Source organism: Salvelinus alpinus, chromosome 10 (assembly GCF_045679555.1).
Source record: "Salvelinus alpinus chromosome 10, SLU_Salpinus.1, whole genome shotgun sequence".
In the NCBI taxonomy this organism is placed as follows: Eukaryota; Metazoa; Chordata; class Actinopteri; order Salmoniformes; family Salmonidae; genus Salvelinus; species Salvelinus alpinus.
Genome location: NC_092095.1, coordinates 26271171 through 26288726, shown reverse-complemented (window position 1 = coordinate 26288726; position 17556 = coordinate 26271171). Strand labels below are relative to the sequence as shown.

At 44.9% G+C, this 17556-nt stretch overlaps 1 protein-coding gene across 1 annotated transcript in view; it reads left to right on the top strand.

Moving 5' to 3' along the window:
* Positions 1–17556, top strand: part of LOC139531813 (voltage-gated inwardly rectifying potassium channel KCNH2-like) — a 291029-nt gene that overhangs the window by 260775 nt on the left and 12698 nt on the right. The window contains exons 6-7 of the mRNA XM_071328675.1: positions 13726–14148; positions 15166–15556. Coding sequence (XP_071184776.1) covers positions 13726–14148; positions 15166–15556 — 814 coding nt within the window. The remainder of the gene's footprint in view (positions 1–13725; positions 14149–15165; positions 15557–17556) is intronic.

Below are 17556 nucleotides of genomic sequence, written 5' to 3'. Positions count from 1 at the left end.
GCGCCTCACTGTGGTGGCGGTTGGCCTGTTCCTTGTGGCCGACGCACGGTCGGCCTCAGCGCTCCGAATCCACTCGTTCATCGCAGGGGCCTCTGTCTGGCTCAGATGTCAAGGTGCCACGGCCGGCTGATACCCCAACACGCACTGGAAAGGAGTGAGGTTTGTGGAGGAGTGGCGGAGGGAATTCCACACGTACTCAGCCTAAGGTAGAAAATCCGCCCACTCCCCCGGCCGATCCTGACAGTAACACCTCAGGAACCTGCCCACTTCCAGATATACCCTCTCCACCTGCCCATTAGCTTGAGGACGGTACCCGGAGGTGAGACTGACCGTGACCCCCAGGCATTCCATTAAGTCTTTCCACAAGCGTGAGGTGAACTGAGAGCCACGATCTGACACAATGTCCTCCGGGATCCCATAGTGCTGGAAGGCGTTCGTAAAAAGAGCCTCCACGGTTTGCATGGCCGACGGGAGCCCCGGCAGAGGAAGGACGCGACAAGCTTTGGAAAACCGGTCCACAACGACGAGAACAGTGGTGTTCCCCTGGGAGGGGGGAAGGTCATTGACAAAGTCCACTGAAAGGTGAGACCAGGGTCGTTGTGGAACCGGCAGGGGAAGGAGCTTTCCATAAGGGAGGTGTCTGGGTGTCTTTGCTGGACACAGATGGAGCAGGAAGAGACGTAAACCCGGGCGTCCCTAGCCAAGGTGGGCCACCAGTACTTCTCAGTCAGGCAGGTGATGGTACAGCTTATCCCAGGATGACCTGACACAGGCGCAGTGTGCGCCCAGGTAAGGAGGCTGTCCCTCACACCCTTGGGCACGTAGGCTCGGTTCTCCGGGCACTGTGCAGGTGCCGGTTCCGTGCGCAGGGCCTGCCGTATGTCGGCGTCCACGTCCCACCACTGGCACGATGATACAGGATGGAGGGATGATGGAGGTCTCCTCTCCCTCCCTCTGCATCATAGAGGCAAGACAGGGCGTCCGCCTTCACTTTCTTTGAGCCTGGCCTATAAGAAAGCGTGGATTGGAACCTGGCGAAGAATAGAGCCCACCTGGCCTGTCTCGGGTTTAGCCTCTTCGCTGCCCTGATGCACTCCAGGTTGCGGTGGTCCGTAGACACCCAAGAAAAGGGTGTTTTGACCCCTCCAGCCAGTGCATCCATGCCTTCAGAGCCTTCTTGACCGCCAAGAGTTACCAGTCCCCTACGTCGTAGTTCTGGGCGGTCCTCAGCTGCTAGGAGTAAAAGGCGCAGGGCCGCAGCTTTGGGGTTCCGGTGCGCTGGGACAGCACTGCCCCGACTCCTACTTTGGAGGCGTCCACCTCGACGATGAAGGGAAGTGATGGGTCGGGATGTGCCAGCACAGGAGCAGTGTTGAAGCGTGCCTTCAGTGTCTCAAATGCCCTCTCCACCTCCACCGTCCAACGTACCTACTCTCAGCAGGGAGGTAAGAGGTGCAACCACCGTGCTGAAGCCCCGGATGATCCTCCGGAAATAGTTGGCAAACCCCAGGAATCGCTGGACTGTTTTCACAGAGTTGGGGATGGGCCATGACCTGCCGCATAGCTTCTCTATCTCTACTCCCCCCGTGGATAGGAGGTAGCTCAAAAAGGACACCGACCGCTGGAAATACAAACACTTCTCTTTTTTAACATATAGATCATGTTCCAAGTTTTCCCAGCACAGACCTGACTAATGAGACATGCTGGGCACGGTCAGCAAAATAGACCAAAATGCTGTCTATATAAACCACTATACCCCGTCCTCGCATGTCCCGAAACACTTCGTTAATAAAGGCCTGGAAGACGGAAGGGGCATTAGACAGGCCAAAAGGCATTACGAGATACTCGGGCACATATATACACATACTAATCAGGGGGAATGGAAAATAGGTGTGCGTAATGAGACAAGACAGTCTGGGATTGGTTGTAATGAATCCATTTCAGTGACGCCTAGAAGGCCAGTGACGTCGACCTCCGGGGCTGGTGAACGGAATGAGCAGCAGTACCGGGGGGATCCGTGACAGTCAGGGAAAATGTAAGGAGTAAAAAGTACATTATTTTCTTTAGGAATGTAGTAAAGTAAAAGTAAAGTACAGATACCCCAAACAGCTACTTAATTAGTACTTTAAAGTATTTTTACTTAATTACTTTACACCACTGGGTAGCACCTCCACCGCACATATGCATATGCTGAAAGAAAGAAATCATAGCCTATTTCTCCACTCCTGTTCCCGAGTCGAACTGTAGCCTATATTTAGTGTATCGTTTTACTGCAAGAAACAGTTCATTCTGCAGGAGTTCATATTAAGGCTATGTGAGTGATTATAGACCTACTGTCAGGGTCCAGATTTTGGTTCCCATTTAACCCATCTGAACAGTAGGCTACAGTTCCCTTGACGTTCCATAGGCCTATTTGAAGTCCCGTTCTTGTGACTGTCGAATTTGTGTAGCACCTCACAATCATCACACATAACACTGCTATCACCCTCTTTTACTACTTCACCAAATCTTTCACGAACATGACTTTTCTGGCCCTCCCTTATCTTGATTTTCAACTCTCTATTTCGCAGCTTTTCTCTTATTGAATTAAACTCCGACATTGTCCCTTTTGCCTCCGTGGATCAACATAAATTTGTATTGCCTGTTCCCAAAAGCATTTGGCGATTGGCATGTAGGCTATTTGGCCCTAAATCTTAGGCTTACTGTCACGGCCGTCAACAGAAGAAGACCAAGGTGCAGCATGGTGAGCGTACATATTCCTTTATTATATGACGCCGACAAAAACAATAAACAATCCAAAACAACCGTGAAGCTAAAGGGCTATGTGCCACAAACAACGTTAACTTCCCACAAAGACAGGTGGGAAAAAGGGCTACCTAAGTATGGTTCTCAAGACAGCTGTGTCTGATTGAGAACCCTACCCGGCCAAAACATAGAAATACAAATAATAGAACTAAAGAACATAGAATACCCACCCCAAATCACACACTGACCAAACCAAAATGAGACATAAAAAGGCTCTCTAAGGTCAGTGCGTGACACTTACTCACTAATGCCAGGTAGCCTAAAATAAGGAAAGAACAACCTCAATGTAGCCTATAGATATAAATTACACAAGAATTATACATTTATGGATTTTTGAAGGTATTGTTTTCTCTTTACTCAACCCACCCGCCCTTCATTCACACAATATTTCATGACCCTAAACCCACCCACCCGCCCTTCATCCACACAATATTTCATGACCCTAAACCCACCCACCCGCCCTTCATCCACACAATATTTCATGACCCTAAACCCACCCACCCGCCCTTCATCCACACAATATTTCATGACCCTAAATATAACCCCGGGGACTGGGGGTTATGAGTCAGCCTGCGCATCACTACTAGCCCCTACTCCCTAGCCACTCCTAGATACCTAGTGTTAGGGTTCGTTCCTTACGTCCTTCTTTGTCAATCATTGGTTCATTGGTGAAATTATCATTATGACAATATCTTTAATTAAATCATTATTAATGCAATTGTAGACAGAAGTTGACAAACAGGAACATAGCACGCATGTTTCTGAGTAAGTTCTGCCCCCACCAATGGGTCTCCAGTGGTTTTATTAAAACCCTAAGTCGCGCCCTGGTGATGTCACTGCCTATATCATCATCCTCTACTCCTGGGACCAAAACCATGCCTACAAAGCTGTATAAACAGGGCCTTTATTGTTAGCTAAACACTTAGCAGTAAATGTCCCCTCCCCCCAAAGTTGACCTATTGTGGAATGTTTACCTAGTCTTATCTCCTTCACTCGCCTGCAGAGTTCTGTCTAAGGGCCTCTTTATAATGAGGCAGAAAAAGAGAGAGAACTAAAATACAAATGTAGAACAATACTAAACTTCTACAATGACTATATCTATTGTTAATCAGTAGTCTAAAACCCTATAAATGTAAGGAGGGAGGGGTTATTCAACCCCTCCCCTTCTATTAATAAAACATAAGCATAATACAATTTTTTCTAATACATCAAACATTTGGGTACAACCCTTTTTATGACCCCTAGGTGAACCCGACACTAGCACAGGCGGCTGGTGGCACATTAATTGGGGAGGACAGGCTCAGAGTAATGGCTGGAACGGAATCAATGGAAGAGTATCAAACATATGGTTTCCAGACGTTATTATGAGCCGTCCTCCCCTCAGCAGCCTCCTGTGGTACCTAGGGAGTAGGAGCTTAGAGTCCGTTTGGAAATCCGCATTCATGTAGAGGCTACAGTAAGCTAACCAATGAACCCTTGTTAGTTTCTCTCCTCCATACAGAGGAAGATCTTCCCTGTATCATGACAGCATTAAATGAGTGCCACCATGAAACCATATTCATCAGCTACACTACAATTCAAAGGGTTCTCAGAAGTTACAGTACATAAATGAAGGATTCCACTTTGCTCTGCCTGCTGGTCCTGCTAGCCCTTTCCATGGCCAGACGGCCAGCCACTGGGAGCAGAGAAAAGAGCCAGAGCCATGAAAGTAGTGAACGCCATGCGGGAGCAGAGAAAAGAGCCAGAGCCATGAAAGTAGTGAACGCCATGCGGGAGCAGAGAAAAGAGCCAGAGCCATGAAAGTAGTGAACGCCATGCGGGAGCAGAGAAAAGAGCCAGAGCCATGAAAGTAGTGAACGCCATGCGGGAGCAGAGAAAAGAGCCAGAGCCATGAAAGTAGTGAACGCCATGCGGGAGCTGAGAAAAGAGCCAGAGCCATGAAAGTAGTGAACGCCATGCGGGAGCTGAGAAGATGACGGCAGAGCTGTTTGAACAGGGGAACATTGTCCTGGGTGAGAAGGCCCTTCCTGCTATGTTTAATTTTTCATTATGTTTGGCTTTTAGATCGAGGGGATGTGGCGTTATGAGCCCCTAAGCCTTGTGATGTTACACACACACAGACACATACTGTACACGCTCACACATGCAAAAAACATACACACACATGTACGAAGCATACATACACAACGGCCCCCTGCTTTACAACCCCTAGCCAGCGCTCACACCATGAGGTAAGAGAAAAAAACATATGAAATCTATATTTTATATTGACCCCTGACAGCATAAAGTAGCTGGGTTTGCCAAGATGTCCGACACTGGGCTTGTTTTGTTTCATCACGAGGAAGAGGACTTTTTCTTTTAGCTGTAAGAAGTTGTCAATGCCTTCATTTATGGACAGTCTTTTTTTATAGACATGTCTCTGCTCTGTCCCTTTTTACCCTTTTCTTGAACATCACCTTAATTGAAGTTGACGTGTTCCATCAATATTTTGACCTTGAATTCCTTTCAGCAATTTTGTAATAGCATTAGTTGTTCCGTACCTCAAGGCTTGATCCGGTCATCGATTTTATGTCTCAATATCAGAGCTATTAGAAGGAAATTGTGCTTCATATCTTAGGGTTGCTTTAATCCAAGGATGTCTGAAAGAGACACTTGAGTACTTTGAACTTTTCACATGGTTTGTTGTAGACAGTATCTGAAATCCTTTCCTGACTGTCTTTTATCATAGCTACTGACAACTGCAGATACATTGCAACAAAGTTACATTTCAAAGTGTTGTTGTCAGTGGCGTAGTGCTATTTTTATAGGTGGGGGAGTTATTTTTTGTTGTTGTAAATGAGGTCATTTCCTCAATCGAATTTCATGCCGACAGATGTATCCTATTGAATATCATTATATATAATATGCATAAAATGCATCCTCCAATTACAACATCTGCCTATGCCGACACATATTGTCTCAAGGACATTTTCTATTTTTAATACCATCGATCACCGAGTTAGGCATACCTAATTTAAAAATAGGCCGTCACTGTCAATTGTGAATGACAATTCTTCATGTTTTACTGGTGAAACTGCATCTGCATGCCAGTCATTTGATCTCAATCAGTTTAATGAGAATAGAATATGCATGTATATCTTCTTGAATGACGATGTCTGGTGAGTGAATTACAGCAGATGCTGTTAAACTATTAGCCTTTCTTGTATTTTGTTTAGCTGTTTAGCTGTTGCGCATGAGAAAAAAAGAGTGACTATTCAGCTTCAGCTAACCATTCTAAAATCTCACTAGAAATCAGGAGTTTTTGGTATAACAACGTTACAGGTCTATTATTCTATTCTATTCAGTTCTATTATGTGAAATGCTAATTCATCGTTATGTGATCGTGCAAGACATTCATTCAGCTTTAATCTAACTTTACTAAACGTGCATCATTGTGATCCTATTCTATTTGTAATAATAACAATAATAATAATAAGTGATGAATAGGATTTTTTAGACGTAGGCGACATCTTGATGAGTGTTATTTTGAACGATTGGAGCGCCCTTCGTGTTTCTGAATGTATACCGCCAGGATCACACAATGATGCTAAAGAAGTGGAACCAACTGGTGGTGCTGCAGGATACCTGGAAGATAGCTCTACCATTCGGCTAGTTCAGGAACAAACAACAATCATTTGCAGTGTAGCCTAATAACCCTACGACTATGTGGTATATAGCTGTTTGTAGACCTAATGTAAATACAAATAGGCTACATGTAGCTTAATATCATTGCACTGATTGTGAGGAGAGCTTTATTGTGGCTAGGTATTTCATTGTATTGTGTAGCTTACACACTGTATCATAAATATACGTTGTAAAATTGCACTAACTGTGTTTTAAAACAGCCATAGAATCAAAACTACAAATCCAATTTTATTTGTCTCGTGAGCCCAAATACAACATTCAATTCTTACTTCATCCACCTCTGGCCTGCTCGCCTCCCTACCTCTGAGGAAGTACAGTTCCCGCTCAGCCCAGTCAAAACTGTTCGCTGCTCTGGCACCCCAATGGTGGAACAAACTCCCTCACGACGCCAGGTCAGCGGAGTCAATCACCACCTTCCGGAGACACCTGAAACCCCACTTCTTTAAGGAATACCTAGGATAGGATAAAGTAATCCTTCTAACCCCCCCCCCCTTAAAAGAGTTAGATGCACTATTGTAAAGTGGTTGTTCCACTGGATATCATAAGGTGAATGCACCAATTTGTAAGTCGCTCTGGATAAGAGCGTCTGCTAAATGACTTAAATGTAAATGTAAATGTACTTACAAGCCCTTAATGCAGTTTTAAGAAAAATAAGAGTTAAGAAAATATTTACTAAATAAACAAACATAAAATATGAACAATAAAATAACAATAAGGCTATATACAGGGGGTAACGATACCGAGTTAATGTGCAGGGGTACAGGTTAGTTGAGGTAATTGAGGTAGGTAGAGTAGGTATGTAGATGAAGGTAGGGGTAAAGTGACTATGCATAGATAATAAACACTGAATAGCAGCAGCGGAGGGGGGGGGGGTCAATGCAAATAGTCCGGGTAGCCATTTCAATAGCTGTTCAGCAGTCTTATGGCTTGGGGGCAGAAGCTGTTAAGAAAACGTTTGGACCTAGACTTGGAGCTTCGGTAGCAGAGAGAACAGTCTATGACTAGGGTGGCTGGAGTCTTAGGCAATTTTTTGGGCCTTCCTCTGACACCGCTTGGTATAGAGGTCCTGGATGGCAGGAAGCTTGGCCCCAGTGATGTACTGGGCCATACGCACTACCCTCTACAGCGCCTTGCGATCGGAGTACGAGCAGTTGCCATACCAGGCGGTGATGCAACCAGTCAGGATGCTGTCGATGTGTGCAGCTGTAGAGCTTTTGTTGTGGTGTATTCATTCATCTCAATAAACTATAACCTAAATGCATTATTAGCTCCAACTTGGCCCAAATCACATACCCTGACATATCAAGCTAGAACGGGCCCTGCGTCTCAACCAATAGCCAATATAAGCTAAATATCCCAAGCAGGGCTACAGCAACTTCCAGAGAGGATCAGGCTCCTTGGGCTTTGTGGTGGCCACTGGTTTGGGTGTCCTCGGAAGAACAGTGTCGCCGTAACCATGTGGTCACATATCGTTCTAGGTTCCACTGTGCAAAAGTAGAGAGGGGGTCCGTGGAGTTTTATGAACATCAAGGCAAACATATGGTGATTTTTTGTTCTGATTGGTCAAAGTGGTAAGCCTCCGACGGGTCTCTGCAGGGCACACACATAGCCTACAGGTCTTCATCATTCTCACCACCGCCAGAGAGAGGAAGAAACCACCATCTACCTACCTCTAAGCTGCTATATTTATTTGGTTTGTCATTCTACCGTTTTTTCATGGAATATTTGTGGTAATTTAAATATTATTTATTTATCAGAATACATTTTTCGGAAATAGTTTTACCAGCTCTGTGTATTCTCAAATTGAAAATGGTGAGGGAGCGGTTCTCCCCTGCGCCCCTGCAGCACTACAACCCTGGTTGTTGTCCTCAAATGTAGCTTTTGTGATATCTGTGAAATGTAGACATGTCTTATGAGAAAGCTGTTTGGTTTCACACACATCACTAAAAATAACCCAATAAGTCCTTTGGGAGGGGAGGCTCACTGGAGAAGGTTGCGGCACTGAACTGTATGTGTGCGTGCCGTCATGCGTGCGTCTGACAGACACGACATAGTGATTATGTTTTTCTAACAGGCTAAATATAGACAGTAATGTACAATTCATTACTCATCACTTCAGTTGGAGGTGCAACTGTTGATAAAAACTGTTGATAAAAACACTGTTTTGCCTCCTCCAGCTAGCTCACCTGCTTCTATTCTTCCCTGCATACAGATACAATGTGTTTTCACCGTGCACGATACACACAAACACTACACACCGCTTTGCGACTCACTTTAACTCTCACTGTTTAAATCTTACTCTGGGAGCTAAAAGCTCTCCACCCCTTCTCCTCACCCCCTATACCTCATGCCTGCTCTCCACCCCTGTACCTCACGCCCTATACCCCACCCTTGCTCTCCACCCCTGCTCTCTACACCTGCTCTCCATGCCTGCTATCCACCCCTGCTCTCTACCCCTTCTCTCCACCCCTGCTCCTCACCCCTGTACATCACCCCCTAAACCTCACTCCAGCTCTCCACCCATCTCACTCATACTCACCCCTACTCCTCACCCCTATTCAGCCTCACCCCAGTTTCTCACCCTTGTTCAACCTCATGCCTCACTGAGTCATTGACTTACCAAGGCTAAGAGCGGATGATTTCATCGCTTCCGTCTGACCTCTCTTCATGACCCTGCAGTATATACTGGGTTTGTGTTTTTGTTGCTGTTTTATATATAGACCAAATGCTCTCACTAATCAGCCTACAGCTAAAAGTCTTGCCGATTTCTCAATTTAACTTGAAGGCTCACTGAAGCAGCCATGCTTACTTTAGCCCCAAACCTCTAATATGCTTATGAAGATCACCAGGAAGATGTGTGTTAGAGTTAACACGGCCAAACTAATGTAGATGAACCGTTGATTCTAAAGGGTACTGTATCTTATACAGTCTTATACTCTTGTCGGGGCTACCTGGTTTTGAACTCCTTTACCTCACGTGGTAGCCTGGTCCCAGATCCGTTTGTGCTTTTGTCTACTCAATTGTCAAAACATGCTAAACATGACATGTCAATTCCATAAGGAGTTGGCAAGAGAGCAGAAGCAGACTGGCACCCAGGCTGGTCATGTGGTAGACTGGCACCCAGGCTGGTCATGTGGTAGACTGGCACCCAGGCTAGTCATGTGGTAGACTGGCACCCAGGCTAGTCATGTGGTAGACTGGCATCCAGGCTAGTCATGTGGTAGACTGGCACCCAGGCTAGTCATGTGGTAAACTGGCACCCAGGCTGGTCATGTAGTAAACTGGCACCCAGGCTAGTCATGTGGTGGACTGGCACTCAGGCTGGTCATGTAGTGAACTGGCACCCAGGCTAGTCATGTGGTTGTCCTTTTGAGTAAGTCTTCCAATGTCTGCCTCCACCCCCAGAAATTATGGACATTTGCTACAAGCAAAGTTGCATAAAGTTGCTTTGGCGTGCATGTTTCACTGTACCCATGACATAAACAATACCATCTGCCTTTGTATTAGTCAGTGGGAGGCATGATAGAAACTCCTAGTGCCTGTCAAGCTCAGAAACATTTGACCTGACATGACTCAGCTCCATAGAGAAGGGCCAACACACTGTGAATTATAGGCCACACACACACACACACACACACACACACACACACACACACACACACACACACACACACACACACACACACACACACACACACATACATACATACATACATACATACATACATACATACATACATACATACATACATACAAACATACATACATACAAACATACACATACACACACACACCTCTGCATGATGCACTACCTGCAGTCTAGCACGGCACCTGCCTTCCTAACACAATCACTGAACACTGTTTGGCTGAGCACCTGCCATACGTGTCCATGGACCCCCAAAGGCGACCTCCCCCTGTACGACCCCAGCCCGCCTGTCTGTCTGTCTGACATGCTCAGCTGGAAATATCGCCCCTGTCTCAGTGAGAGGAGCATTCTGGGTACAGGTGCCACACTGAATCAACCTGAGGGCAAGACAACATGCTGTGATATAGAGGGCAGATCCAAAATGTTGTTATTGTGGAATGAGACCACACTGTATTTTTACAGGCTTTTGCAGGTGATGTATCTACAAAGGTAATCATGTGTTATGTCTTTCTCAGATACTTCAAAGCCCTCAACACAATTCATATCTTCCTGGGTATTAAATGGTACATGGTGGAGATTTTTCAATGAATCCCAAAGAAACAACGGCAGTTAAATAAAGGACTGTAACTAACCAATGTGTCCTTAGTATTTTGTATGATGGTCCATACATAGTCAAAGTTCTGATACTGCACCACCACATTAGCAAGAGGGTTCCCCATCTCTAGTTCTGATGTTATAGTGATAGGGCCATGCTCTGCTGGGTACTTCTACGACAACAACAAGAAAGGAAACGGCTTGCCTAAGAGCCATCAGCTGTACTGGATTAGTAAGAACACAGATTCCCCTGAGTATTTGGAGTGTGGAGGGAGAGAAAGAAGGAAAGAGGAAGGGTGGGGAAAAGAGAGAGGGCCGCAGCCGTCGGGCAGCTGCACCCGTGGCCTCAGCTGTTCTATTCGGCTGGACTGGACCTCACACAGCCCACTGTTTATCCAGCCCTCTCTGTTCTCCTCAGGCCTCGTCACACTGCTACACCCAGAGAGAAAAAAGTCTCTCTCTCTGACCAAATCTAATATTAATTTCTGCCTTTTTATTAGCCTGTTGCTAAGCCCTGGAGAGCTCAGTCACTTACAGCGTCTAGAATGTTCTCCTCCCATACCCTCACACACACTGCCTGTCACTCTATGTCAGTGGTGACTCGTGACACAGAGCTTACAGTCAACAAACCCAATTGGTTGTGGCATTCACAGAAGCTACTCACAGTCCCGCCCCACAACCCTAAGAACTTAGTCATAGGAATTTGTCTTAGATTGTCTGCCTTTTTTTTAACAACAGTGCCTTGAATATACAGAACGTAGCAAGGACTCAAAGGTCTCACTGTGTTATCTCTGGAAGCCAGCCTGCTCTATATTTCAGGAATAACCACAAATATCCTCTGCATTCATTTTCTACCCCTTTTCATCCCCTTTCACTGAAGCAAGTTAACCAAGTGCGTGTCGAAATTGTGCAATTGTTCATATTTGCATTTATACGCGTGCTAATATTACAACCTGATTTGTGTAGCTGGTTTAAAATGTGATTTGTGTAGCCGGTTTAAAATGTGATTTGTGTAGCCGGTTTAAAATGTGATTTGTGTAGCTGGTTTAAAATGTGATTTGTGTAGCCGATTTAAAATCTGATTTGTATAGCCGATTTAAAATCTGATTTGTATAGCCGGTTGAAAATCTGTGTGTGTGTGTGTGAGAGCCTCTGGGCGAGTGACATGAGACACTGTCAAAGCAGCGTGTATGTTTTCAGCTAGCTACAAGTGTATTCTGAGTGACATGAGACACTGTCAAAGCAGCGTGTGTGTTTTCAGCTAACTACAAGTGTATTCTGAGTGACATGAGACACTGTCAAAGCAGCTTGTGTGTTTTCAGCTAGCTACAAGTGTATTCTGAGTGACATGAGACACTGTCAAAGCAGCGTGTGTGTTTTCAGCTAGCTACAAGTGTATTCTGAGTGACATGAGACACTGTCAAAGCAGCGTGTGTGTTTTCAGCTAGCTACAAGTGTATTCTGAGTGACATGAGACACTGTCAAAGCAGCGTGTGTGTTTTCAGCTAGCTACAAGTGTATTCTGAGTGACATGAGACACTGTCAAAGCAGCTTGTGTGTTTTCAGCTTGCTACAAGTGTATTCTGAGTGACATGAGACACTGTCAAAGCAGCGTGTGTGTTTTCAGCTAGCTACAAGTGTATTCTGAGTGACATGAGACACTGTCAAAGCAGCTTGTGTGTTTTCAGCTAGCTACAAGTGTATTCTGAGTGACATGAGACACTGTCAAAGCAGCTTGTGTGTTTTCAGCTAGCTACAAGTGTATTCTGAGTGACATGAGACACTGTCAAAGCAGCTTGTGTGTTTTCAGCTAGCTACAAGTGTATTCGGTTGCAATACGCTTGTACAGATGGTTAGAGAACGTCTGTCAATCTGTCCTCTCCCGGGGATGTGTGTGTTCAAGGCAGGGAGGCTGTTCTACTTAACCTGAGAAATGGGAGGTCAGACCCACCAGTGCAGACAAGAAGTAGTAAAGCTCTCGGCTGCAGTTGGCTCCCTTAAAAATTGTTTACCTTTGGATTTTGGAATCGGATAGTGTTTGGTAAAGCTTCATTTTACTGCCCTGTTTCAGCTGAATGCACTATACCTACATAGTAGCTAAGATGTTATGGGACATAGTATATAAGAAGTGTAACAGAAATGATATCATTCTATTCACAGCATCATGCCCTTGTTATGATATGGCCTAGCAGTGTTATTGAGACAGTGTCTGCCTGTTAGATGTTGGGTCGTGAGTGGGAGATGTACTGAGTTATGTCTGTGTTCCATTACTACTAATCAGTTCAACACACCGTCCTGGCTGTGTGATTCACTACTGTTTAATTCTGGGAGACCAGGAGAAATAGCTCTCTCGTTGTGATTAGTTTCATTTTTCATTGCTGCTGACTGGAGTTGGAATAGATTACTGAAACAAATCCAATCCACTGGAACTGCATGCTCTGGCTATGAATTTGACTGTTAATGTGCATGTGCGTGGGTGTTCATGTGGGTGAGTGTTCATGTGCGTCAGTGTCCATGTTCGTGAGTGTTGATGTGCGTGGGTGTTCATGTGCGTGAGTGTCCATGTGCTTGAGTGTCCATGTGCGTGCATGCGGGTTTGAGCGTTTGTTTGTTCCGCTCTGCTTCAGGGATTACTTTAGGAGAGTCCTTCCTATCACAACAGCTTCCTTCAGCCTCACTGGACTCTGAACATTGCTCTAATTGTGAAACGTTGTTGTTTCCCCTCCAAAAGAATAAAGCACATGCGGTCCAAGGAACTCCTGTCTATTCTATGCTACCTTATACAGGGTCACAGATGCGTTATGAGGCGATATTGTGAGGTTTCGGGGAAACATTCATATTGTCCTTCCCTGCCCACTTCTTTCTTTCTTTCTTTTCTTTCCTTCTTTCTCTCTTTTTTTTCTTTTCGTTCTTTCCCCCCCCCCCCTTTCTTTCCAGCATATTGACCCAACTTCTTGATCATAAAGTCTTACCCCTCCCCCTCTCTCTCCCACCAGGTGCTGTCGCTGGGTGCTGACGTCCTGCCAGAGTACAAGCTCCAGGCCCCTCGCATCCACAAGTGGACCGTCCTCCACTACAGCCCCTTCAAGGCGGTGTGGGACTGGCTCATCCTGCTGCTGGTCATCTACACGGCTATCTTGACCCCGTACTCCGCCGCCTTCCTCCTCAACGACCACGAGGAGGTGGCTATGGTGAACTGTGGCTACTCGTGCTCGCCGCTCAACGTGGTCGACCTAATCGTGGACATCATGTTCATCGTGGACATCGTCATTAACTTCAGGACGACGTACGTCAATACTAACGACGAGGTGGTCAGCGCTCCGCTGAGGATAGCGGTCCATTACTTCAAGGGCTGGTTCCTCATCGACATGGTGGCAGCCATTCCCTTCGACTTGCTCATCTACCGCAGCGGAGAGGAGGTAAGGAAGTGGGAGGAGGGGAAGGGCATTGTGGGTAAAGGAGTTTTGTGATGGACTACTGTGTGTTGGAATGCATCTTGGGTTATGAGGATTGTCAGATGTTATGATGGCCTACTTAAGGCCTACATTGTACTTTTGACTCGATGCCTAAAGAACTGTGGTTGAGTCTTGAATTGAAAGGTTTGATTCCGTATTGAAGGGTGGTTAGATCCTGTATAGTGGTCTATAGAAAATCAATAAGGACCAATGAAAACTATTTGCAGTGAGCTTTTGGGACCTCCAAAGTCAAATCTCCCTTTGGGAACTCCATCATTTATGGACCTCCAATTAACTAAAAGTAAGGGATATCCCCTCAAAGGCTGTGGAGCAGAAAAACAACTGTGGAACGTTGTACTTTCAACCTTCTTGCCAATGTTTAATTAATTGAACCTGAAGTGGCCAGTGAGCCAAGGAAGTGGACATTTTCCCCAGAAGAGGACTAAAATGTCTTGCAAAGTGAGAAACTAGGCTTTCTGCCACGTAGGGAAGTAATCAAGTCCTTATTTATTTGGTGTATTGAAAGGTTTGATTCCGTATTGAAGGGTGGGGGCTCCTTAAGACAAGTGTAATTGGTGGGAACTGAACTGAACCCACTAACAGCACAGTATATAATAGAGAGGATTTAACTGCTGCTGAGGGATTGGGATTGGTTACAAGTCTGGGGCAGAGGATGATTTGCACATTCTGTACATTTCAGTAAGGTTGTTTATCCTAAATGGGCAATAAAGCTTCAAAACTTTGAACTGACTTCCTAAATCAGGGGTGGCCAACCTTATCTGCAGAAGGCCCAGACTTTTGACTTTTGTTCCAGTCAAGCAGTCACACAACTGATTCAACCAGTCAACTAAAAAGTCTTCAATCAAGACATAGATGAGATGAATCAGCTGTATTAAAGCTTGGCTGGAGCAAAAGCCTGCAACACGGGCCCTGACAAGGTAAGATTGGACACTAAACAAACCCTTTCTCCTCTCCTGCCAGACGACTACTCTGATAGGCCTGCTGAAGACAGCCCGCCTCTTGCGGCTGGTGCGCGTGGCGAGGAAGCTGGACCGCTACTCGGAGTATGGCGCCGCCGTCCTCTTCCTGCTCATGTGTACATTCGCCCTTATCGCCCACTGGCTGGCGTGCATCTGGTACGCCATCGGCAGCGTGGAGCGCAACGGCAGCATTGGCTGGCTCCACACGCTGGGCGAGTCTTTGGGGAAACACTACAACGAGACGGTGCAGGGCTCGGGCCCTTCCATAAAGGACAAGTACGTGACGGCACTCTACTTCACCTTCTCCAGTCTGACCAGCGTGGGCTTTGGCAACGTCTCCCCCAACACCAACTCCGAGAAGATCTTCTCCATCTGCGTCATGCTTATCGGATGTAAGTACGGGGGGGGGTTACTTTGATTTGATTGGTTAGTAATGTGGTGGCTCCGCCTCTGCTCAAATTGAATTGTTCCTTGTTTTGTTGCAGTGTTTGCTATCTTGGTAGCTGCTAACACTTTGAATGATCATTTGAGATAAAAACAGGTTTAGTGTTAGGGTCGAGATTACGGTTTTATGTCTAAAAAATGATCATGTGGATGTGGCCTATAAAGAAGGACTGTTTGACATTTATGCCTCACCAAGCAAATCCCGCTCAGTTCTGCAGCGTTGGGAGTGCAGAGATGATTCTGTCACGTTACAATATTAAGTGGATGATGATGATTACTATGCAGTCGCAAGTCTGACAGTATTAACACGGTCAAAATGTTTTCTTGTAAAATATGCAATTAAGTACTTTTTTTCTAATGAAACTGGATTTAATCAAGCCATTTATCATTTCATGTCTTAATATATTTGCTAAATATTCCCTAGTAAGACATCAGCTAATATCTTTTTAATATAAATACACTTATCAAAATATCTTCCTCTCCATGAAACAATTTCCCTCATCGTGTTTGCCTGCAGACACACATCATGTGGAGCAGGAAGAAAGCTATAACGATAATGACCAGATTTCTTTACAGATCTCTACAGAATTAACACACATATGGAGATGATTGTTCATCACTCACACCTTGATGTTACAGCCATCCATATACAGTACCAGTCAAAGGTTTGGACACACCTTCTCATTTCAGGGTCTTTCTTTATTTATACTATTTTTTGAATAATAGCGAAGGCATCAAAACTATGAAATAACACATATGTAGCCACCCTTTGCCTTGATGACAGCTTTGCACACTCTTGGCAAAAAAAAAATGTTTTTGCTTTGTCATTATGGGGTATTGTGTGTAGATTAATGATGAACAAGAAACTATTTAATCCATTTTAGAATAAGGCAGTAACGTAACAAAATGTGGATAAGGTCAAGGGGTCTGAATCCTTTACGAATGCACTGTATATGTAAAGATGAGATTACATCAGGAATAGTCTGATGGGTTACAATATTTGCCTATCACTTGTGAATTATATCTTATCACTTGTGAATGATGCCTTTTTCAAATCATAGTCGCACACCTCATGTAGCCTTGCCCATAGGCCTATATGTTTTAATAGGGTTTGTATCACAACTAGTGGCCAAATAACTTCTTCAAATTAAGCACATTAATCCGCTTTACAAGGGGTGTAGAGCCTAACTACCATACATAAGCAACGTGTGAGTTTCAAGTTAGCGGAAGATACTTTTGTTACCATAAAAATGTACCTTTATAGTAAAAGCATTACATGCATAATTGCATTTGTGGTCACTTTTGATAATGGTGTTTTCTGCTAATGGAACATTCACGCTTATAGCCCACTACCATGTGTACATTGCTGTGCTTATAATGTGAAGAAATAGCCTAATAGTTTATCAACATTTTAGGCTAAACGTTCTGATCTGTTGCGTCAGCCAGATTGCGTAAAAAGTTTTTTTTTAATGCTAGTGGTTGTATTCATTTGGGATCTATTGCATCCCACAACTGTCCCAGACTATGTTTGGAATATTTATTTCTCGCACAGATTCGACTTTTGTACTATAGGGGATAGTATATTGACATAGGCTAGTGCTTTTACTGTTCGTTAGGCCTACTCATCTTGTTGGCTGTCGAAAAGAAAATGTGGACAGTTCTTCCAATATCTTCAATATTCACCTTGGAATTGGATAAGGACACGCACAGTTGTGTCCCCGATGTGTCTCTCTTCACCTGTAGCCTGTGAGAAAGACCCGATCACGTGATGGAGCGTGCAGCACTCAAGGAGAAGGGCACAACGGCCACTGGCTACAAAATGAATGGATTTTTTAGGGTGCGTTACAACCACACAAAGGGGATGCCACAGTGAAATTCTAGGCATTATCAAGTGCTTCTCAAATTGTGAATGAGTGACTGATGTAGTGTGTACAGCCTGCATAAAAAA